The following is a 24,560-nucleotide window of genomic DNA, read 5'->3' as shown; positions in this document are numbered from 1 at the left end:
ATTTATTCTGAAATTAATTTATAAATTGTCTTAATTTTTTTAAAATATATTTGAAATTAAAAAATATTATTTAAGATAAATTAAAGATATATCATCAAAATAAGATATTTATTTTCTTTAGGTAATTTTATAACGATATCGGGTAAAAAATAAATAAAATAAATTAATATTTGATTTGAATTTATTTTCTTGATAAAAATAAGTGAATTTTTTAAACCTTAAATGCATTAGGTGATGATATAAAAAAAGAGACAGAACATTTATTTTAAATATTTTTTTTTTTAAAAAAATCCAAAAAAAAAAAAATATTTATTTTTTAAAATTTTTATATTTATAATCACAAGGGGTTTAAGTGAAATTTTTCTAACTACAAGGTATTTAAGTGAAAATTTGAAACCACGAGGGGTTAAATGAAAAATTATTTAATCACAATGGATCTAAGCGATAAGTTTAAAACCACATGGAGTCAAATGATAAATCACAAAATCACAATGGGTGAAAATGAAATTTTTCCTTTATTTTACATAAAAATAAGAAAAAATTTCAAAAACCCCTGTAACTTTTCTTATAATTATTTACCCCCTCCTCAAAATTTTGAATCATTTATTTTCTTGACTTAAATTTTTTTTATCACCTATCCCCTGAGTGAGGGCGTAAGTGAAAAAAAACTTTAAATCAAGGGGATAAGTGATAAAAAAAAAATTTAAATACGGATGTAAATGATTCAAAAAATTTATGAGAGGGATAAGTGATAATTAAAAAAATTCATAAGAGGGTTTTTAAAGTTTTTCCTAAAAATAATTCTCTTATATTATAGAGAAAAGTCATGTGGAGCCCCCAAGTAAAGTAAGAAAGAAGAGGAGAGGAATAAGATGTTTGAAGTGACAGAACATGAAATAACTATCTTATAAAATAAAAATAGTAATTCTCTATTCTAATAGTTAATTCTTTTTATATATAATGGTTTAATTTATTATATATATAAATTGTTAGATCCATACCGATCAATACCTAAAATTGAATATAAAATATTTTATTTATAAATCAATGTAAGTTAATAATTTTTTATATAAATATAAAGTACGTGAGACTTATATTTTTCTCTTCTCTTCTTTCTTTTCACATGACTTCGTATACTTTTATATGAGTAAGAAATAAAATTATCTCATATAATACGAAAAATAATTAACTTTCTATAAGTATTACATTAATTATTAAGATTTCATTTGTAATCTAATAATTTTAAGATATTAATTATGTAAAGCGTTAATTATTACATCAATACATGGGTTGATTTGATTCTACCTTTTGGAAATATTAAATAAATAAAATTAGAAAAAATATTTATCTTTTTAAATGATATAACTTATGTCATTTCATTTTTATAATGAAGTAGGACCCACACTTTTATTTATGAGTTTACTTTTTTTGCATTTACTGCAGATAAGTTATCTGCAGTAAGTCCAATACGACGTCGTTTTGGGCGAAAATCATGGTGTTTTTGTAATTTTAATTTATTTCAGGATTATAATAGTCTTTATATTTATAATTTTTTAAGATTTCAATACCAAAACGACGTTATTTTAGGAACAAATACAGATAACTTATCTACATTAACTGCAGAAATATTTTTTTCTTTATTTTTTTTTTAACTTTCTCTCTCATTCATGATCTTTTCACTTAAATTAATACAATTTTACATGCTTTAAAATAACACATCTTTTCGAAAAAATCATATAGAAATAATTCCATCGAAATTGATAAATATAACTGAATCCACATTTTCTTACGCACGCGCAATATAATTTCACACATCAGAGGGAATATTCCGAATGCGATCTCTCGTCTCTCTTTCTTTCTTAAATAGCCTCCCTCTCACGTCACGTTGCGCCATTATTATCTCTCACAGGTTACTGTTACACAGGGAAACGCATTTTTTTTTGTCTTTTCTCTTCGTCACATTTCATTTTCCTTCGAATCGCAACTCACACTTTTTTGCTTTTCTTCGGAATCCACATTTCCCCATTCATTTCCCTTCTTCGAAATCCCCCCCTTTTCCCGTCATCTCGGCAAAAGGGGGAACACAAGAATTTCTGATTTACATTCGATTTTCCTCATTGGTTCCTCGCAATTCACCATGATTCCCATGAGGCTTTTCCTGGTACTATTTTCCCTGTTCCCCGTATCATTTTCTCTCGAGAATCTCAATTCCCATGACCATAATCTTCTCCTTCAGATGCCAACAATCGTCGAATATCCGGAATTCGAGGAGGAACTGAAGTTGAGGTGTACGAGCTGGAGATTCGCGGTGGAAGCGAACAATCTGAGTCCGTGGAAGACGATTCCTGAAGAATGCGCTGAGTATGTGAAGGAATACATGATGGGGAAGGGTTACGTTCTTGATCTGGAAACGGTTTCCAAGGAAGCTGGGGAATATGCAAAGAGTGTAGAACTGCGTGGTGATGGCAAGGATGTGTGGATTTTCGACATTGATGAGACCCTTCTCTCCAATTTGCCTTATTATGCTGCACACGGATACGGGTAATTTAGAAAAACTTTTAGTACTTTTTGTTTGGATCATCTTATAAATTGCATTCCGAAAATGGTTATAATTATAATGCTGTTGCATAGGCACCTTTTTTGGCTGAAAAGTTATTTGGATCGAATCACTTTTCATATAAAGTGTTATTAATTATTATTAACTAATTAGAAGAAAGATAGGTATTTGAGTCAAAATAATAAAAGTTATTCTGTAAATACAGTACTATTCGGAGTGAGAAATTTTATGATTCTGTTTGTCTCACGGATTTTTTTTTTTTTGCTTTTAAAAAAAATTAAATTAAAACCCAAATTATGTGCTTAATCGTCCCTAGTTCTCTTTGGATTATGTTGGAGCTTAAAATTTGGGTATGGATTAAGATACAATCCAGGGTTTTTTTTTTTTTTTTGGGCTTAGTTCTTACACCAAAATTAGCTTTTTAAGCCAAAAGTTTAGTTTTGATCTCACAGGGAGGGGTTAGTCAGGTATTCATGTTTTTTCCTTAGGTATTGGTTACCTGTTTAGGTTTTGATCCGCTTTCTTTTGTACTGTGGCTGCCTCCCTCCTGTTCATGAGCAGGACTCCATTCCATTCCCTATTATATCCTCAAGGATTCCCACTAGTGGTATAGGATCAGTCCATCCTGTTCATGAGATGGACTCTGATCAGTCCATCTTCTCTCATCTCTTTGCCCTTAGTGGTATAGGATCTCCAGACAACCAATAAATGTTTCAAAATCATCCAGGATACTGGTACGCTGGAAAGTGGGAAGAGGGTTACTATAGCAACTCCCCTGTTTTGATTTGAGATTTTCTGATCACAATATGGACTTTTTGTTACTTGCGATAATCTTTCTTTAATATGCTTAGGTAACTGGAGTTATTAGACTTTGGCGTAATAAGTAGAATCTGTTTTATTTATTTATCAAACTAACGGGAATTCACTAAATTTCATCATTAATATCTTATAGTATAGCACTCGGTTCTAGAACTTTTTTGTTATCATTGTATAAGATATCAAGCGCAGTTACAATCAAGTAATTGAATTAAAATCACGGATAAATTTTTCTTTACAACACGAAAAGTAACATACTACTCCACAATCATAGAAAGTAATGATTACTTGCTCTCAAGTAATCGATTACTACTGCCCAAAAAGTAATTGATTACTTCCTGAAAGTAATCGATTACTTTCAAGACAGTGGCTAAAAATTGGTTTCTGCCAGGGAAGTAATCGATTACCTATATGATTACTCCCTGGACAAAGAGCATAACAACCTTGTTTTGCTACATAATGGGGTTTTTAACCCCCTCCAAGTCCATAGCATAACCTAATTGACATTTGTACATAGTTTATGATATTATTAGCCATCTCAAGGCTTTAAATCTAAGATCCATCCATGGACTAACTTAAAACATACTTAACTTTAATCGTGCTATGATACTTATCATTATGGATATCTCATCTAATCACCTTGCATTCTATTTGCTTAGGCTTATATTCTCATATGTTGTATTCCAAGCTAAACATAAAACATACATATTCTTAGATATTTTGCAACATGATATTCATCCTTGTGAATATTTTCTTTCATAACATACATATAAGTAATTGTCCAATTACATACATCATTATCTTTGAACATAAACACAAATCATCTAAATCATAAGATTACATGATCCAAATACATTGTCCTCTATAACCAATATACATAATTTGAATCATGCCAAAGTAAACATAGCCTTCATCTAGGCCTCAAAATACATCTCATGTGCATAATCATAATAAAACTGTTTATATGATACATATACATAAAAAATGTAAACAGTGATCATCATATGCCAAACATCATGCTATGGATGGCCTCTTGCCCTGGGATACTCCATCTTCATTTGTGAAAGTACCTGAAATATATTCCCTACAACACGGGGTGAGATAAAAATCTCAGTAAACTAATGGTCCTTGGAGGATCACTCCACCCTATAATTCACGTACTGTACAAGAATGATAATAGAACATAGCAAACATACTTCATATCATAATCCAAGGAACTTCTAAGAGCTTCTTTGTCTCTTAGATTGTTAATCTCATGAAGGTCATAATACCATACCCATGGAAAATTCCTCTCTAGTATAGTCCTTTCATGAGCTCCTCTATCTCATAGGCTCTACCCTCATGGAGGTCATACTACCATACCCATGAAAAGGCCATACATGCAAACTCATGGAGGTCATACTACCATACCTATGAAAAGCATTCACATTCATACATATATAAGTCTACTGTCATACATTTTGTCATGTATTCTGTCATTCATTCATCATAAACATATTCTCAATCATTGCATCATACATCTCAAAATGCAATCTACCGTGTCATGCTACTAGCATGCACAACTATCAATCAATCATTCCTCCCAAAGGAGCATTCTAGAACACACAAGGGGATTGACCTCAAGGTCCAGAAGTTTACCTCTTTTGTAGACTTCCGTAAATTGCTCTTCTCTGCTATAAGAGCCTCAACCACAATCAACCACACAAAGCAACTTATGGCATAATGTGGAAATGTGATTAATCATTCATACAACACATGAATCACTATGTCATTGGCTAGAATCTACTGTTGGATATTAATCTCATGACTTTTACCTCTTTGGTAAAAATTAAACTTGATCTTGAACAATTGTTGATTCCAATGGGTGTTCCTCAACCACAATGGCTCTAGGATCAACACTATAACATGAAACAACACCAAACAACCATCAGACACCATTTTCAAGCAATAAACATCATGAAACTCAACTCTTTTTTCATGAAATTTTTTCAAGGTTGTCCAAATGGTGATTTCTTTAGTTTTCCTTTATCAAGAACCAATTCTAAGCATGTTCTACAAAGGAAATCATATCCAAATCAACCTTTAACTACTCACACCATGAATTTTCGAGTTTACTATTCATAGAAACCTAGATTTATGAAAAATTCATGAAAACACGTAATGAGTAGTGAAATCTGACCACAATCCACCTTAGAATAAGGGAGAAGAAGTTTCCAAGTCTTGATGAACTCAAACACCCTCCAAAACTCAAAACTCTAAAATTTCCCCAACACTTTGTATGAGAAAATCAACCTCCACCAAACTTCTTGATGGAATCTAAGGTGTGGGCTTTACTCTTGGGATGATTCTACACAAGTTTGGTTTTGGATTCAAGTAATTTCATTAAGTGTAGCTCAAATGGTGTTTCAAGCTCACTTTCTCTCTTGCAAATGGCCACTCACGGCTTCATGAAGAAGACCCGAGGATGTTGTGTTTTGGAGACTAATGACTTGTGTTTTTTTCTCACTTAAAGGGTCTTAACATTGTGTTGACCAAAGTCAACAACTTAGTCTTAGTAAAATTCTCATTTAGTCTTTCATTCTTAACCTTTTCTAGCCAATACTTAGTATTTCTAAACATGTATTTTTATCTCATAAATTAGCCTCTCATTGTTGAGATATATAAAACCATTAAAAAGGGGGCGTGTTAGAGAATAATATAAACCATTAAAAAGCCCTCACCCACCAGCTTAAGCTTTTGGGTTGAATTGATTCTTTACATGGTATTAGAGCCTCGGTGTACCGGGTTCGATCCTCACCGCCCCCCACTTTCTTTCTAGTGGAATTTCTTTCTTCGCACAGGTAGGTGAGCCTGTGCATTGTCCACCTTTCAAGCCCAGTGGGCTCTCGTGTGATAGGGCGTGTTGAGATAAATAAAACCATTAATGTAGCCTCACCCAATAGTTTAAGCTTTTGGGTTGAATTGGTTTTTTACATGGTATCAGAGCCTCGTGTCCCGGGTTTGATCCTCACCGCCCCCACTTTCTCTTGTGGAATTTCTTAGCACAGGTAGGTGGGCCTGTGCATTGTCCACCCTTCAAGCTCAGTGGGCTCTCGTGTGAGGGGGCGTCTTGAGATATATAAAATAATTAAAAAGCCCTCACCCACCAGCTTAAACTTTTGGGTTGAATTGGTTCTTTACACTCATTAATTTATTTACATGTTTCAGGTAAATTCTGGTATTTTACCTCAAAACTATCTGTAATTGCACTTTTATCTGAAAGTGACTTAATTTCTAATAATTTGATTTCTGATCTAATTATTAACTGATAAATTATGAAAAATTCCTAATTTCTCATTTTACTGGTTTGGATTATTATTGATAGACTTTGTATCTGATGTAAGCTCTTTGTATGTGCTTGCAGGTTGGAGGTTTTTGACCATGGGAAGTTTGACAAATGGGTGGAGAAGGGTATAGCTCCGCCCATAGAACCCAGTTTAAAACTCTATGAAGATGTTTTGAATCTGGGATTCAAGGTTATTCTACTGACTGGACGGAGTGAAAGGCACAGGAGTGTTACCGTTGATAATTTGATCAATGCTGGGTTTCGGGATTGGCACCAGCTCATATTAAGGTAATTCCTTAAAAAATTGTTAACATGAGGACAGCGGATGAAGTTTGTATGTTAAATGCTGAGATTGGAAAGCGTTCCTGTATGTTTTGCGATCTGCTCTGCTTTACATAATCATCGTAAGTTAATACTTTTGTGATGTAGATAGTTATTTTGTGTTTAAACAATCAAATCATTCATATAATGCTTCAGCCCCTTTCCACATCATTCTTCACTTCCCTCTCACTTCTAATAACTCCAACAGAATTGCCCTGCAAAACTTCCTCTAGAATATTCTGTCCTACGTCAGCACCAACCCCAATTGCTCCTCTATTCCTCTTCCTAGAATAAACTCTTAACAGCATTGTATCAATACTTCCCCCCCCCCCCCCCCCCCCCCCCCCCCCCCCCCCCCCCCCCCCCCCCCCCATGGCTTAAATTGTAAGAGCCAACTTATGCTCAATGTGTGATAACACTCATCGGGATCCCATTGCCTATCTCCAATCCCAGCTAATGGTTCCATGAGATAACATGCAGCAACCGGAAGACCCCTTAATGCAGAATTTTGAAGTAAAATCTTCTCAAGTATCGCAATCAATTCACAGGACAGATCAACTGTCATGGAGGCTTTACCAAGATAGTTGTTCTTTTTGAATTTGCACTATCTTGAATACCACTAGTATTTTTAGCTTCGCCATCGGATGTCAAATAGATCTTATTCTTCAATATAACTTCAAGTAAATTATTGCTTAATAGAATCCAAATATGTTTTTCCAAAATTTCTTGAATCACATACCTCACGTTCTCATCACGTAGCCTTCTAGCAAATAACCTATAGTCTCTATTATTTTGTCTGTGCTCCCATCATTCCTTCAAGGGTTTGGCCATTTTTCTCACTCCAGCAAGGGCTTGCATCACAAATTGACCCAATTCCAATTCTGACCTCACTTCCTTCTGCATTGCTGGTTGTCGCCTCATGTAGTTTGGTCTCTCGTACCCATCTTCAGCAGTCATCAACCATGGACCCATGCTGGCCACAGTGTCCTTAAAGGTTAGTCTCTCCTCGTCAAGCATGAAACAAAGACCATCACTTCTTCGGCCATGAAGGTTCCCAGTCTGAATGCCTTCTGCACTGGGGTTTCCCAGCCCAAGTCCCAATTTCCCACTCCGAATGACTTCTGCACTGGTACCTGGTTCAAATAATGCTTCAGCCCCTTGCCACGTCATTCTTCACTTCCCTCTCACTTCTAACAACTCCAACAGAATTGCCCTCCAAAACTTCCTCTAGAATATTTTGTCCCACATCAGCACCAACCCCAATTGCTCCTCTCTTCCTCTTCCTAGAATAAACTCTTAACGGCACCGTATCAAAATGCCTCAAGTGTTATTTGTGATAGAAAGGTGTCTCAAAAGCTTAAAGGAAAATTTCGCTGCACAGTTTTAAGACCTGCGATGCTGTATGGTATTGGATGTTGGTTGGTGAAGAGCCAAGAAGAGCACAAGCTCAGTGTTGCAGAGAGGAAGATGTTGCGGTGGATTAGTTGACTTACAAGACAAGATAGGATCAAGAATGAATGCATTAGATAAAAAGTAGAGGTAGCACTTACTGAGGACAAGATGATATATTCTTGGCTAAGGTGGTTTGCTCATGTGAGAAGATGACCAATAGAAGCCTCAGTAAGAGTAGATTAGGTGAAGTATAGCCCTATACTTAGAGGTAGAGAGAGACTGAAAAAAACTCCGTGGAACCATGATAAAGGGATTAGACTTATATGGATTTTTTCAGGATTTGGTTAATGACATGAACACAACGGCATTGTTTGATCTGAGTAGCTGACCGCACCTAGTTGGAAGGGCTTAGGTTGTTGTTGTATGCTAGGATAATTGAAGTTTCTTTGGCTTCTTGTTTTTAAATTTTGTGGAAATGGTACTTTATTAATTTTGACTTTTAATTTTAAATGAGCACAACTGTGGCTAGGGTCTTGTCTTGTAGTTTCCCATTATTTTGAGATGATGTTCCTCTTCATTGATTTATGACGTATGGCCCATATTTTTCTTTTCATTTGAATCATATGCCTTTAATATATGTTATTTTTATCTCTGCCGATTCTGTATGGTTTGCCTTCATGTGAGTTTTTGGATTAGACCATCACTGTTGCTGTTAATAAACTAACCTGTTTTAAAATAAATGAAAAATGAAAAATAAAATAAAATTGAGAGAGAATAATAAATTTTAGGCCTTTATTCTACTTTAGCATCTCCCACACTATTTACATTCCTTATTTCCTTTCTAAGAAATTCATTTTCAGAATTCCATAGTCTTTTCTGTTGTTCTGAGCTGGCATAGATCTCTAGTCAGTTCTTTATGAATACTGAAATTTTGTTAAAAGTGAATTGATCACTCACTTAGTTTTGATGGATGAATTTGCATTTATATGTGGATATTAGAAAGAGGGTGAGCCTGAAGTAGTGGTAAAACTGCTCCTATGTGAGTGACTGAGAAGTCACGAGTTCGAATTTGAGAAATAGTCTCTTTACAAATATTGAAAGGTACGGCTGTGGATTGCTCTCACCTCGACCATTACCAATCAAGGTTTAATGGGGAGTAATTTGATGGAGATACCGGAAATTTAACCCAATATTTTAGAATTTTGAACCACAGGATAGGGTAGGTTTGAATACCAGATTTTAATTAAATCTGTCATGTTTGCTAATCATACGACTGGACTGATTTCCACTTTGTTAATAAACAACACATGGAAATTAGATGCCTTGAACTCAGTGAATCTTGATCCAATATAATAGAAGAGAGTTTTTATGGTAGAGAAGGCAACTTACTTGGTGGTTGTCTTTAGATTAGTAAATGTAATAACTACATCTGGTTACACCAGTAATCTGGAGTCTTTTTTTTTTTTTGGTGAATGTAATCTGGAGTCTTACACTTCGTATTTTGGCGCCAAAGCCAGTTACTGTAGGCCTGATTGTAGCTGTATGGAATGTGGTTTATGTTTAAAGAATCTAACTTCTTTTTTGTTATCATGATATTTAGTCATTAATTTTGACTTATTCAGTTACTCAGTTAATTTATTCCCTTGCTTTTACCTTTTCTTTCTCCATATCCTTTATGCTATAGATGCAAGGTAAAAGCTTCTACTTGGATAAATTTTCCTTGTCTCGTGATCATATACAATTTTAGGATCGTCATGCTTGTATTTTGCGCTCTGAATCTATGTTTCTTTTCTGCTGAACTTTCTTAACCTGTTATGTTACAATGTTCAGAGCCTCAGAAGATCATGCGAAATTAGCTACAATTTACAAATCGGAGAAGAGGAGTGAGATGGAGAAAGATGGATACAGGATTCTTGGAAATTCCGGTGACCAGTGGAGTGATTTATTAGGTTCTTCACTGTCTGTTCGGTCCTTCAAGCTTCCAAATCCCATGTATTACATCGCTTAGTAGTGGTTCATTTATTTGCAAATAATGCTGTCTGAATTGTACATAATGAAACTGACGAATTCATATACTGCACATGCCATTGAAAATGGAAACTCCATTCTGTACCGATTCAATTAAACTTTTGTTGTTAAAATTCATAGCATGTCAAGTTTTTAACTATGGTGCACTGGTATTTTCTGTACACTAGTACACATAAGCATTGAATTGGACCCTATCAGGCTATCACCAGGTGGCATGCCTTGGGATAGACTAGAAGTACTATCCTCTTATTAACAATCACGGTGATCGTGATCGTTATTGTCAAAAACTAGTGTAAAAACGTAGAAACGTAAAAATGGTAGGAATATAGTGTAAAAATGTGTTAAAACACAAGTAACAACGGTCCTTAGTAAAATTGGATAAAATTGCTGTGTAAAAATGATAGAAACGCAAGCTTTTACGTTTTTTACTTAAACTCAATTTTTTTTTTATTTTAAAAAAAAAAAATCCTATTTTCATTTTTTTAAACTTAGTTTCCTATATTTTGTGTTTTTGGACTTATAACTTATATAATTATGTGACTTACATCTTTCAAATATGAAATTCTTCATTAAATATTTAATAATGAATTATGTGATTTTTGTTTTTACACACACACACATATATATAGGGATAGGATCAATTTACACCAGTGTAAGAATAATAATTCTTATTTCAGATCTTAACCGTTGATTTTTGTGTATCTAACGGTTAAGATTTAATGGGAATTAATGATTGATTAATTAATGAGACACAATAAATCTTAACCGTTAGATGAACGTAAATCAACGGTTAAGATCTGGTGTAAGACTCATTATTCTTATACTGGTATAAGATGATTCTGACCCTATATATATATATATATATATATATATATATATATATATATATAGGGATAAGATCATTTTACACCGGTGTAAGAATAATAAATCTTACAACAAATCTTAACCGTTGATTTCCGTGCATCCAATGGTTGAGATTTATTGGGAATTAAAAATTAATTAATGAGTGAGACCTAATAAATCTTAACCGTTAGATGTAGAAAATCAATGGTTAAGATTTGGTGTAAGATTTATTATTCTTACACCGGTGTAAGATGATCTTGCCCCATATATATATATATATATATATATGGGATAGGTTATTGTGCCTACTCCTATTTTACCTACTTTTGCCTACCCCTTTCGTTACCGTTCGATTACCATCTCATCCAACGATCCATATTTGTGATATAAAATAAACTTTTTTTTCCCTTTTTTTTCTTCTCACTTTCTTCCATACCTTTTCTCTCTCCTCCCCTTTCTCTCTTCCTCTGCCATATACCTAATTTTTTTCCCTTCTGCCGTCGTGGACCTCAATCTCTTGACAAACTGTTCGATTCTAATGATATTTTTAATCCTTATAAATTAATACGATTGAATCGATGACTAACAAAGAAGTTTTGATGTGATTCAAAGCGGTGGTGCCACAAGGTCGATCTGTTCACAGAATCCTCCTTGTCTCTGCTTCAATATGTCGATCTGTTCTTCCACATGATAGATACTCTTAATTTCTAATAATTAATTGGCTATCTGTATCCACATAATTGCTGGAATGGCACCAATTAACCCTCTTTCCAGATTTTTCCAATATCAATTTTTTTTATTCTTTAATTTTTTTTATTTTTTTTGAATCTTTTCCAACTCTGCACAGATCTTTTGAATCACATTAAAACTTCTTTGTTAGTCATCGATTCAATCTTATTAATTTATAAAATTTATGTTGTTCTTCAGATCTAAAAACTTGTTGTGATTTTTCAATCCATTGACACTGATAATTTGATAGAAACTGATTCAGAAGGAGAAAATTTACATTACAATAATAAAAACAGAGACTAATGTATATTGACGATGATTTCAAATGCTGTGGTAATTGATTTCAAATGCTTCTGCGCCGTTCACCTGGGCAGAGATTAACGATAAAGGAAAAAAAATAGGTATATGGCAGCAGAGGAAGAGAGAAAGGGGAGGAGAGAGAAAGGGTATGAGAGAGAGTGAGAAGAAAGAAAGGAAAAAAAAAAGGTTTATTTTATATCACAAATATGGATCGTTGGATGAGATGGTAATCGAACGGTAACGAAAGGGGTAGGCAAAAGTAGGTAAAATAGGAGTAGGCACAATAACCTATCCCTATATATATATATATATATATATATATATATATATATATATATATATTTTTGTATTTTACCTTTAAGTAGTAAAAACTTTACGTTTCGTGTTATTTCTATACAGGTAGGATCCTTTGACACCAGTGTCAAATTTTAAATTTGACACCTCATCCGAGAGCCGTTAGATCAAAAAAGATCAACGACTCTGATTTGTAAGCATTTGATACCATTGATCTTTTTTGATCTAACAACTTTCAGACGAGGTGTCAAATTTGAATTCTGACACCGGTGTCAAAGGATTCTACTTCATTTCTATAATTTACATTTCTACTACCTCATTCTGTTTTTACGTAGAAACTCGATTTTGACAATACTGAGAGTGATCGTGATCTCGAAGAAACATAGTCAACAGATATAACCTAATAAGGTTTTATATAATATTATTGGATTGGTTAATTTAAAATGTGATTTCAATCCAATTTAGTCAAGCTTAAATCACTTTAGATTTGATCATTTTTTATTAATTTTTTTTATAGAAATAGAATTTTATCAAAATACATGGAATATAAGTCTAAGTTATTTGGTCAAAATATACTAAATATAAGTTTGGATAAATTATAATTTAACACCCTATACTTGGACTGCTCTTCAGAAAACCACCTTATACTTTTAATTGAAACAGTAAGCCCCTCAAACTATGTCATTAATGCAATTAAGCATATCTGTTAAGAAAACATGTAATTCGTTTAACTCTAACGTGATGAAATATTTTTTTTTTTTTTTTTTTAAATAAGATGAAATATTTTTCACCAAGTCCTTCTTTTCCTTTCCAAAAAACAGAAACTGTTCATGTTTCAATTTCTTCATCACCATGTCATTCTTATGAGGGTTCACTCAGCATCTAATTTTTCCTCTAAAAAAAATCATTATTCTTCGCTCTCATTCTCTTCTTCCTTTTCTGTTTTGACTCCCAATGGTTTGTGTTGGAGTGTGCCACAGTTAGCTAGGGAAATATTAAACCCACCTTAATTTTCTGCCATCATAACATTCTCTATCTTTCTCAATCAGGCATTTATTTTTTATTGAAATTAAATAACTTTAAATTATGCATTTTGGAGATCCTATCTTCCAATCATTTAGAAGAGTAGAGAAAGACAACGGAGAAGATACATACGATATCAAAGAAAAATCCTAAGAACATGGTTTTGGTTGTTGAGCATGGAAGAATACAACCATTAGTGCAACTGTTGTCTTATCCAGATTCAAATATACACAAGCATGCTGTGACAACACTTTTAAATTTATCAATTGATGAGGTTAACAAAAACTGAAAAATATTTTTGCACTTACTGCAAATAAATTATCTGCATTTACTCCTAAAATGACGTCGTTTTGAGATTGAAATATTAAAAAAAATTATAAAGATTATAATTAATAATCCTGAAATAAATAAAATTACAAAAATACCATGATTTTCGTCCTCAAAATAACGTCGTATTGGACTTATTGCAGATAACTTATCTGCAGTAACTTTATCTGAAGTAACTGCAGAAAAAGCGAACCCTAATAAAAAAAAACCAATATCTAAAGAAGGAGAAATATTTGCATGATCCAGGCTCATAGAACGTATAAATGGTCCCTCTCACATGTAAAGGATAGAAAAGAAAAACAAAAAAAAAAGTAGGGATAAAATGGTCCAAACATTTTTTTGACTGTGAGTGGTACTAGGGAAAGTTAACATGTGCCGGGATCATGTTAACTTTTTCCCTAAAGAAGGGTCTATTCCATCTATTATAGCAATGTTGGAGAATAAGAGTGTTGTGGCTAAAGAAAATTCTGCAACAGCTATATTTAGCTCATCAATGCTTGATTAGAATAAAGAGTTTGTGGGTGCATCAAAATTGATTCCCCCTTTAGTAAAAATATTACATAATGGGATAGTTAAAGGAAAGAAAGACATTGTTATAGCTCTCAATAACTTGTCTCTTAGCCATGCAAATAAAGGTAGGACCAATAGTGCTAGCAATGTGACACCCTTGAATTGCTCAAGGACATAAACTTAGGCATGATTGATGAAGCCCTCTGCATTCTGTTAGTCCTTGTATCAAAATCTAGAAGGAAGGCAAGAGACTGGACAACTCTCCTTCATTGAAACTCTTGTTAAGTTGTTCCGAGAAGGAATCCTTAAGAACTAGGAATGTGTAGCATCTGTTCTTCTTAAGTTGTGTCCAAATAATTCATTCTTTATATTGGCGGCACTTTAATTGAGATCAAATAAGAGTAATGGGGATAAAAATATTATTCCTTGAAGCTAGGCCATAAAAAACAATTGAGACTTAAAGATTTCTATAGCCGTATTGGATTTGCATTTATTCTTATATACTATAAAGAATTTTTATGTCTAGTGTGACAGACTAATTTAATAATGATTAATGTATTTGATGAGTTTTATTATATTAAAATAATCTTCAAAAAGAAAAGACTCTGATACAAATTATATGCTTGTCTGATATCTCCTATATACTTCAGAATGCACAGCCTCAGATTGAGCGGTCTGACAAAGGACGGGTCATGCACCTCTTTATTTCTCCAAAACCATAGATACCAGATGGTCACTATGAAAATATCCAGCCAGTCACATTGCTGAAAGTGAGGCCAACCCTTGGCTATGCAATAATAAATCCACTTCTCCTGAGGCAAACTTAGAAACTAATGAGGAAGCCCTCTAGGAAACCAGCTCTTCCAAGTATGCATTGCCTTCTTGCAGTCCCTTAGAACATGGATCACATTTTCAGTCTTGTCCAAACACGCATGGCAGAGAAGGGGGATCCACCCCCACCCCAAGATGCGGTAACTTCTTTAGTAAGGATTCGCCCACAGAAACACCGTCACTAGCAGGGATAAGAAAAGATTTGATATGTTGAATAACATTATCAGGCAGGGCTCTTATAAGAAGATCAAAACACCAATCACCAGTATTTACATCCACCAAATCCGCGACTTTTGGCCTCCAGATTAATGGAGAAGAAGTTATCAACATAGAACTCGCTAAGAGGGCCATCCAGCAAGGTTCAAGGGTCTTTCTAAAAATTAATATCCTTACCATTACTTATTTTCCAGTGCAGACAGCCAAGGAAATCCTTCCAAATACGACACAGACCTTTCCAAAGGTTGGAGTCATATTGCTGAAAAGAAGCATGCCTTTTGAGATCCAGACCCCTCTCATACAATACTGTGACATGTATTGCTTTATGACTAACGTCTCGACTGTTCTTCAAGATGTACTCCCAATAATTTTCTTTTTGTGAGTTTGAAGTTTATGTATATTTTAAATTATTACATTTATATAATTTATTTGTATATATTATTTATTGATATTAAAAAGGATTTTCTATTTGTAGTTTCTCTAAAACTACCACCATTATTAACTGCTCATTTAATCATTTAAAGAAAAATATAAGCAGGATAAAAATGTAAATATATATTAACATTCATCTTAACATTTAAAAATAAACATAAAAGAATAAAATTATTAATATTTCTTACTTCCAATTTGACTTTAAATACTCTTTATTATTTGGAGGTGAAAATTTTCAACACAACACGAGAAATTTATGCTTGGGTTGACCTGTTGACAAAAACTAACTTGAAAAAATTTGTGTCCTGTTGCGTGTCAACCCACGAATTGACTCGTATTAATTTTCTTACAAAATATTTGCATCGTGTCATGCCGACCCGTATAATAAGTAACACATTTTGAGATTGACAAATTATTTGTATCGTATCACGTCAACTCACATAATAAGAGATATGCTATAAGTTTGCGAGCTATTCATATCGTGTCGTGTTAACAAATAAAATAAATGGATCGTTTTCGTGTTAAATGTTTTAACCCAATTTCAAATTCGTGTCGTATTATGTCAGTGCCACTTCTAATTATTATCTATATTTTTTCTTAACATTCTAATATAAGAATTTAAAAAAAAAAAACACATTTTGATATGCATGTAATGCCCATCTATTATATAATATTACTCTTTTAAGATTTAAGGATATAAACATAAAAATATTAATTCTTTCTGTCAAATTCTTTTTCATCTTTAAATACTTTTCAACTTATCAATAGATGGCCCTCGTTCTCTCCCTTGTACCACTCTTCTCCTTGTGGAACTTTGGTCCCGCTCTTGTTTTGGTGTTTTTTCTAATGGGAGGTTGCCGCTTGTATCAATCAATATCAGGCTTCTCTCTCTCTCTCTCTATCTGTTTTTTTTTTTTTTTTTTTTTATTTTGCAATTTTTGAAATAAATTTATCTAGATCTTTTGGATTTAATCTGAAAAATATAATTTTTTTTATACCAATCGGTGTTTGAATTTCTAATGATTAATCCGATTTCGGTTTGTGTTTATATGATTAGATATATATGCTTCGTATTTAGTGGCGGACGCAAGAATTTTAATGACGGGAGACGGAATAAAAAATATTATATTATAAACAAAAATATTTAAAATATAATACAGACCTAATATAAAATAATTTAAAAGAAATTTATTACAAAAATTAAGATCACTTCATTTGACTCTTATTTTACGTATTTTCTTATTGTTAAACTCTTATATAATTGAATCCGTGTTAAAACTCAAAATAATTTCTTTTTTAATGTATGTAATCAAAGAATCATCAAGAAATTAGTCTTCTATTTTATTTCGAAGCTTGTTCTTGATTTTATTTTACGCATGCGGATCCTAACTTTTTTCTTTCTTTTTAAATGTCAGAATCCGCATGTGTAAATATGTTTGCTACAAAAAAATTCATATGCTATTGCTGCAGAAGAGAAGAACCCATAAATAAATCATGTTATCCATTATAAATAAATTAGATACCCACAAAGTTATATGTGTCATTTCATTCTTTTTATAGCTAGAATTGTTGGAAATTTAAAGAGATTAAAAATAATTTAGAAAAACACACTACAATTTTTTAATCTAATCACGTGTTTGGTAGTTGGTGAAAAAATAATTTCCTAAAAAAATAATCTAATCACGTAATATTATTAAAATACTTATATATATATATATATATATATATATATATATATATAATTTTTTCTATCAAATTTTAGGGGGCGGGGCCCACCCTAGCCCCCCTCTAGGTCCGCGCCTGTTCCTATTATGATAAATATGAAACTTTTAGGGCTCGTTTGGTGGACAGGATAAGATAAGGATATGATATGATACGAGGCTGATAAGAGTAGGATTATGATATGGGGCTGATAAGTCGATATCATATCATGTGTTTGATGAACACTTGATTAACAATCTGATAAGATTATGTAGAAGAAGAAAGAAAAAACAAAAAACAAAATATAATGCAATAAATACAAATATATTGGATAGCATGGGGATATATTGGATAACATGGGAATATATTGGGTATCTAATATTAGTATCATATCCTATTGAATCCTAACCCAACTTCCCCTATAGCATAAGAAATCATGTATTAGATAGGATAAAATGAGACAATAGGATAAGCTAATCATATCTTATTGACCCACCAAATAAAAAATAAAAATAAAATATGATAAGTTATCCTATCCTATCTTCTTTATCAGGTGCTCCAAATATGGCCTTACTTTTTGTCATTTCAAGCATGCGGGGGTTGTAACTTGTAAGACCTGAAGATTTACCGATATAAGAAACGTGATATGCTCTTCAAATGACATCACGTTATCACGTTATGTATATTCGTCATTGATATTCTACAAAATCAGGAACAAAGTTACACATCATGGGTTAGTATTAGGTGTTTTTTGTATTATGTTTTCTCTGTCGATAGATTTATAGTATTTTTAAAAAAAAAAATGTAATTGTAAGTGTTCTCAGCTTCTACTCAAATAAATTTTGATTTTTCCAAAAAATAAAAATTGATAGATAAATGGTGCTGGTCAAAAAATATACTTCCATCATCAATTTTTTTTAAAATTTATCTTCGGATTAATTTTTGTTTAATTTAGTTCTCTAAATTATTAAGTTAACATCGCATCTTTTTGAAAAGTAGCTCCGTTAATATATTAGTTCTCTAAATTATTAAGTTAACATCGCATCTTTTTGAAAAGTAGCTCCGTTAATATATCTTAAATAACAAAGCATCATCATTAATAATTTAATGAAATTAGCCTTAAAAATGTTATAATCATTTAATAACTGACATAAATAATTAAAATTTGAGTCAAAAAGAGAGAGAATTAGAAGTGGAATATATATATATATATATATATATATATATATACGAGGTAGGATCCTTTGACACTAGTGTCAAATTTCAAATTTGACACCTCATCTGAGAGCCGTTAGATCAAAAAACATCAACGATTCTCATTTGTAAGCATGTGACACCATTGATTTTTTTTTTATCTAACGACTCTCAGATAATATGTCAAAGTTCAAATTTGACACTGGTGTCAAAGGATACTACCCCTATATATATATATATATATATATATATATATATTGCTTTGGGTTCATTATGTAAACAAATCATGGCAATAAAAGAAAAATGATTCATACAATATACATTTTTCATTTAAAGGGTTAATCTAGTTTTTAGTTTCTTTAATTTTTGGGTTGAACAAATTTAAGGGAATGATTGCTCGAATTAAAAGTGTAAGAAGGTGAATTATACTTGACCTTCAATTAAGTGAACTAAAAGTATTATATAATCTAACTTCAAACTCATTAAAAAAACTGAAAATTACTAAGCACAATAAAAGAAACGGGAAGGTTATACTTACAATCTATTTTTGTTAATAACTATACCTTAACCGTTGATTTTCGTCAATTAACGGTTGTTATTTTCGCAAATCAAATTTATTAATTAATATTTAATTTACAATAAATGATAACCGTTGATTGACGGATATCAAATGTTAAGATATGATTGTAAAATGGTGTAAACAAAAATAGGTTGTAAAAATAATATTTTCCTAAAAGAAATAGTGTAACTATTTTGTAAAAACCATTAAATTATAACAGTTAGAGATATATTGCATTACATATAATCACTATTTTGAAATTAGAACCTAAAAAATATTTTAATTTGAAAATATGGACTCATAGCAATTAAGAAAAGTTATAATTTCAATTCTGTTGTCATTACATTAATAAATAGGCAAAAGTGCAAATCACAACCACATAAACAAATATATGTTAGGAAATAATTAATATTTTGTTTATAAAACATTTTAAAATTTAAAAAATATTTGATGATCATAAAATAAATACATTTAATACAAAACAATACTGTCCCCTTCATACATCTCAACTGATAAAATTACGAAACATTTAATGTAAGTATACAAATTTAAATCTACTCCTTGGATCAATTTAGTAAACCCAGGAATTAAATTTTCATTTTGCATCTTGCACAAAATTCCAAAACGCACACACACACACGTACAAAAACAACAACAATAATGTTATCTTTGTGTGGCAAATGAGTATTTTCACAAAACATCAACACAGACACCAGAGTCAAATTTACATAGAAGTATCACATGCCTTAGATCTGTCTCACACGGCATTCACATTCAGACATTCCAGAGTGTCTGCTCTCACTCTTCCATAGTTCCACCCAGAAAACCTTCACTTCCAAATTCTCTGGCATCTCTTCCCTCACTCCTATGTCCATTTCTGCTCCAATAATTGAAAACTTTTGCCACCAGCTTGGGTTCCACACCACAAAGTACCCTTGAACATGCTTCTATTTGTCCTATATCCACATGGGAATATTATTTTCCAAAAAAAAGTCATTTTTCTATGAAAATGAACTCTTTTCAATCTCTCTCATGAGACCCAGATCCTAATTTCCATTTTCTTGCATCCCCATTATCTCAATTATCTGAAACTTTTTATGTGTGATTGAGTCCACTTGGTACTCAGATACAAAGAGATCAGGTTTTTTCAGGGAATGAAACTTAGCCCCATGTTGATATTAGTTCTTGGAATAGCTTCAGCTACATTTTTAGTGATTGTTGCACTTTATGTGTTCTTTTACTTGAAAAGAGTATCAAAACATGAGAGTAAAGACATAGAAAGCTCAGAAAAGAAGCAGGAAGAGGTAGCTCAGAAGGAGGACTTGATCATCTTTCAAGGTGGGGAGGACCTAACAATATGTGACATATTGGATGCTCCAGGGGAAGTGATTGGAAAATCCAATTATGGAACTTTGTATAAGGCTTTGTTGCAGAGGAGCAACAAAGTAAGGCTGCTGAGGTTTCTGAGACCAGTTTGCACTGTAAGAGCTGAAGAATTGGATGAAATGATTCAGTTTCTTGGAAGGATAAGGCATCCCAAGTTGGTTCCTCTTCTGGGATTTTACACTGGGTCAAGGGGTGAGAAGCTTCTTGTTCATCCTTTCTATAGGCATGGGAGTCTGACTCAATTCATAAGAGGTAATGATTCTCTTGCCTGTTGGTTGCTCTCTGGATTCTATTATTTGGTTTCCCAGGAAATTTCTGTTTTTTCTTTCTTTGTGAAAGTTCATTTGTTTTTGTGTCCTGATTTTATCAATATAATGATTTAGCTTGATCTCTAATAAATTTGAAAATCATTCACTTGATACATGTTAGATATTAACTAGGAGATGAAGAATGTTGAATTGTGGGGGTTTGGGAATTAACCATGAAACATTGCTGAAGAAGCATCAGTTTTTGTGTTAACTGTTAATCTTAGTAGTTACTTAATACACAAGTGAATGATATTTTGTACAACAAAAAAGTTATGTCATTTTTATACTGTGGAGAGAATGTTTGTTGGAATATGTATTATTATTGTTTTATTATTTAAAAAGGAAGTAGTGCAAGAATGCTTTTAAGTTTTTTTATGTGCAAATATTATTTTTGGTTCCTCAATGCTTAACATTTGTTTACTTTTCTTTTTTAGTAGTAGAAAGCTAAATACTACTATTTCTTTCTTCTGCTTTTTTATTTACAATTTCCATGCTGATATTAATACTACTCAATGTTATAATCTTACATTTTGGTCATTTTGATGGCATTAGTATTCATTCATCCATTTATGTTACTTTAAATGGACTTGGAAATAATGAAATCTCCATTAAGAAGGGTTAGTGCTCAAGTAGTTAGGCAGCAGATTTCGAACCTAGCTATTTGAATCATCAGCCCATATTCTTCCCACCTTAAAGAGTGGCTTTTATTTTGAATTTTATGTTTTGTTATTGATCAAGGATGTTCACTTAGCAGATGGAAATGGAGAATGTTACAAATGGTCTAACATATGTAGAATATCCATTGGTATAGCCAAAGGATTAGAGCATCTTCACACAGGACAAGAGAAGCCTATTATCCATGGAAACCTCAAGTCTAAGAACATCCTTTTGGACCGCTCCTACCAACCATACATCTCAGATTCCGGCCTCCATCTTCTGCTGAATCCGACCGCGGGCCAAGAAATGCTTGAAAGTTCAGCTGCTCAGGGTTATAAGGCACCTGAGCTTATCAAAATGAAGGATGTTAGTGAAGAGAGTGATATATATAGCCTTGGTGTAATCTTGTTGGAATTACTTTCAGGAAAGGAACCTATCAATGAGCATCCAACTCCTGATGAAGATTTCTATTTGCCAAATTTCATGAGAAATGCTGTCCTCGGACACAGAATTTCTGATTTATACCATCCATCCTTTCTTCTCAGAAACGGCAGAGATGATAAAATTCAAGTTACAGAAGAATGCATTCTCAAATTTTTCCAAATTTCTATGGCTTGTTGCTCCCCTTCACCTTCAGTTAGACCTAACATAAAGCAAGTCCTCAGAAAGCTTGAAGAAATTGTACTCTAGAAGACATGGGGGCTTGTAAGAAATTTGTCTGTGTAGTGGAAGATATTGGACACTTTGGCAGTAGTGATACTGAACACATTTAATTCTTCAAGTTCATCATAAACAATGATGTGGTTGAAGACAACAACATTTATATATGAGAAGTTACAAAAAAAAGAAGTAAATGTTCTGCTTACAAAATGTGGTATTAGCTACCAAAAACAAAGACTTCAGGAAAGTTGATGTAGATGTTAAGGTTTAAAGTCAAATGAGGAATTATAGCTTGAAACTCTAGCTGCCTATAGATCTGGCTTCCAAATTACTGACTTTGATTTTGAGATTATGCTTGGTAAAACAAGTGAGCATGTGACATGGATAGTGACAAAAGGAATTTCTGTGATGTCACCCATTCTAATATTATTCTTGTCATAGCTTGCCTAACTTGCATAATTGCATAGTTTTGATGGGAGGTTATGAAGATTCTTTAACTATCAAGAATATGCTACCCAAGAATTTGTAGCTTGTCTCTAAGTTTTGCTGTTATGGAAAGACAGAATCTGTGATGAAAAATGCTCTTTATCAACAGTGACACTGTCAATTTCCATGTTATAGCACAAGAATTGAAGCTGCAAAAGTGCAAAGGAATCTGAATAACTATGTAAGCCAGGAATTGGGATCATTTGGTCTCAGAGTTTGAACCATCACTAGTATGCACTACAAGAATCTCAGAGCAATTCTATTTTAGTGTGTCCTTTATTTACTTGAGATAATTTTGCAGTTCTTTATTTACTTGAGACCATAGTTTTCCAGTGGCAGTATTGTAATCTTCATTTGATAAAATATTAGTTTTCAGTTATATGGAACCTTATGGTCTAACAAACATTTTTATTCCATCAATTCCGAGGATTCTGATGTTGCACGTTTATCAAATAGATAATTAGATTATCAACTACCGTTGCCATTTTTTTATTTCTCATTGATAACTTTTAGCTGGTGGAAGGTGGTGGTTGGAAAATTGGTGTCGGAAGGTCTTCTAAGTCATTGCTGGTACATCACTATCTAATTAAGAACTAACCAAAGTGGGTTTATATTATTATTAACCTCTAAATGAAAAAGACCACAATAATAGTTATGATTGCAACTTTAGTCCAACCAATCTTTCCTTTAGAAAATTTGATTGTCACTTTGGTCAAGGACCAATCAACCGTAATTTCGCCATACTCATTGGGAACATGTGGGGGCAAAAGGACTAGGTGGGAAAACATACATTATACAACCTTATGCTTCCCGCTTTTCCCTTTATTTATATATATATATATATATATATATATATATATATATATATATATATATATATAGCTTTGTGCCTTGACCTTCTACAGAAGCATGAGTAGCAACATAAACTTTATCTTAATGTAATTTCAGTTCCTATATAGAAGATGAAGGCTGCTAGTTAATAAATGACGTTTGATTAAACTTATCATCACTATTCTTCTTTTTTTGTCATGGGGGAAGGATTGAATTTGCATAACCACCATTGAACTTAAGGGGCACACTCAATACTATTCTTACAATACTTGTAATACTATGGTTGTACGCTTTGCACCAATACTATTGTATTTTATATCTTCCTTCCTTTCTTTTTATGTTTGACATTGTTTACAAATAACGTGTTTGATTCTAGAGAATTGTGATCGATGTAAAATCTGTACGCTTGAGGAGTTTATGAGTAAAAATTAGAAGGTGTGTACATGTGAAATTTAACCATTTATTTAAAGAAGAGATTTATGGGAAGCTATGTGAGTTTGAGTAGGAGTTAAACTCTCAATAGATATGTAAGTTAAAGGATGAGATTCTGTTGCCTTTTATAAGTTGTGGGGCCCATGAAATGGGTCAAAAATAATAATGTATTTTACAAATCAAAAATGTAATTTTAAGATTATGAAAAGAAAAAAAAATGGTGAGAAGATGATGCTGATTTTGTTGATGTTCCCAAAATAAATTCCCTTGATCTTTCTACTTTTTGGTGGATGTATTAGAGTATAATCTTACTCAATTTCTTAACCATAATTATGCTGGAGTGTTCCTTAAGTTTTATTTTTAATCCTTTTTGTGTGTGGTCTTCTTAAGGTTTGAAAGCAA

General features: G+C 32.5%; 2 protein-coding genes across 3 annotated transcripts; both read left to right on the top strand.

The window, feature by feature from the left end:
• Window positions 1-1,911: 1,911 nt before the first annotated feature.
• LOC133285024 (acid phosphatase 1-like) lies at window positions 1,912-10,507 on the top strand. Its single transcript, XM_061482171.1, has 3 exons — window positions 1,912-2,541; window positions 6,777-6,986; window positions 10,242-10,507. The coding sequence occupies exons 1-3, from the start codon at window positions 2,138-2,140 to the stop codon at window positions 10,417-10,419; spliced, it is 792 nt and encodes a 263-aa protein (XP_061338155.1). The 5' UTR covers window positions 1,912-2,137; the 3' UTR covers window positions 10,420-10,507.
• Window positions 10,508-20,176: 9,669 nt separating this feature from the next.
• LOC133285023 (putative kinase-like protein TMKL1) lies at window positions 20,177-23,253 on the top strand. 2 transcript variants are annotated; one of them, XM_061482169.1, is made up of 2 exons: window positions 20,177-21,036; window positions 21,847-23,253. In XM_061482169.1, the coding sequence occupies exons 1-2, from the start codon at window positions 20,553-20,555 to the stop codon at window positions 22,437-22,439; spliced, it is 1,077 nt and encodes a 358-aa protein (XP_061338153.1). In that variant the 5' UTR covers window positions 20,177-20,552; the 3' UTR covers window positions 22,440-23,253. The 2 variants fall into 2 exon arrangements, with proteins under 2 accessions (XP_061338153.1, XP_061338154.1); XM_061482170.1 differs by having other exon boundaries at window positions 21,844-23,253.
• The last annotated feature ends 1,307 nt before the right edge of the window (window positions 23,254-24,560 follow it).

This window comes from Gastrolobium bilobum, unplaced genomic scaffold, assembly GCF_033153095.1.
Source record: "Gastrolobium bilobum isolate Gb01-03AN ecotype WA unplaced genomic scaffold, APGP_CSIRO_Gbil_v1 utg28958, whole genome shotgun sequence".
Taxonomy (NCBI): domain Eukaryota; kingdom Viridiplantae; phylum Streptophyta; class Magnoliopsida; order Fabales; family Fabaceae; genus Gastrolobium; species Gastrolobium bilobum.
This window is presented reverse-complemented; position numbering and strand designations above follow the sequence as displayed.

Coding starts and splice junctions, on each gene's coding strand:
- LOC133285024 (XM_061482171.1), top strand. CDS start 2,138: ATGATTCCCATGAGGCTTTTCCTGGTACTATTTTCCCTGTTCCCCGTA. Junction 2,542..6,776: donor TATGCTGCACACGGATACGG/GTAATTTAGAAA, acceptor ATGTGCTTGCAG/GTTGGAGGTTTTTGACCATG. Junction 6,987..10,241: donor TGGCACCAGCTCATATTAAG/GTAATTCCTTAA, acceptor TACAATGTTCAG/AGCCTCAGAAGATCATGCGA.
- LOC133285023 (XM_061482170.1), top strand. CDS start 20,553: ATGAAACTTAGCCCCATGTTGATATTAGTTCTTGGAATAGCTTCAGCT. Junction 21,037..21,843: donor TCTGACTCAATTCATAAGAG/GTAATGATTCTC, acceptor ATGTTCACTTAG/CAGATGGAAATGGAGAATGT.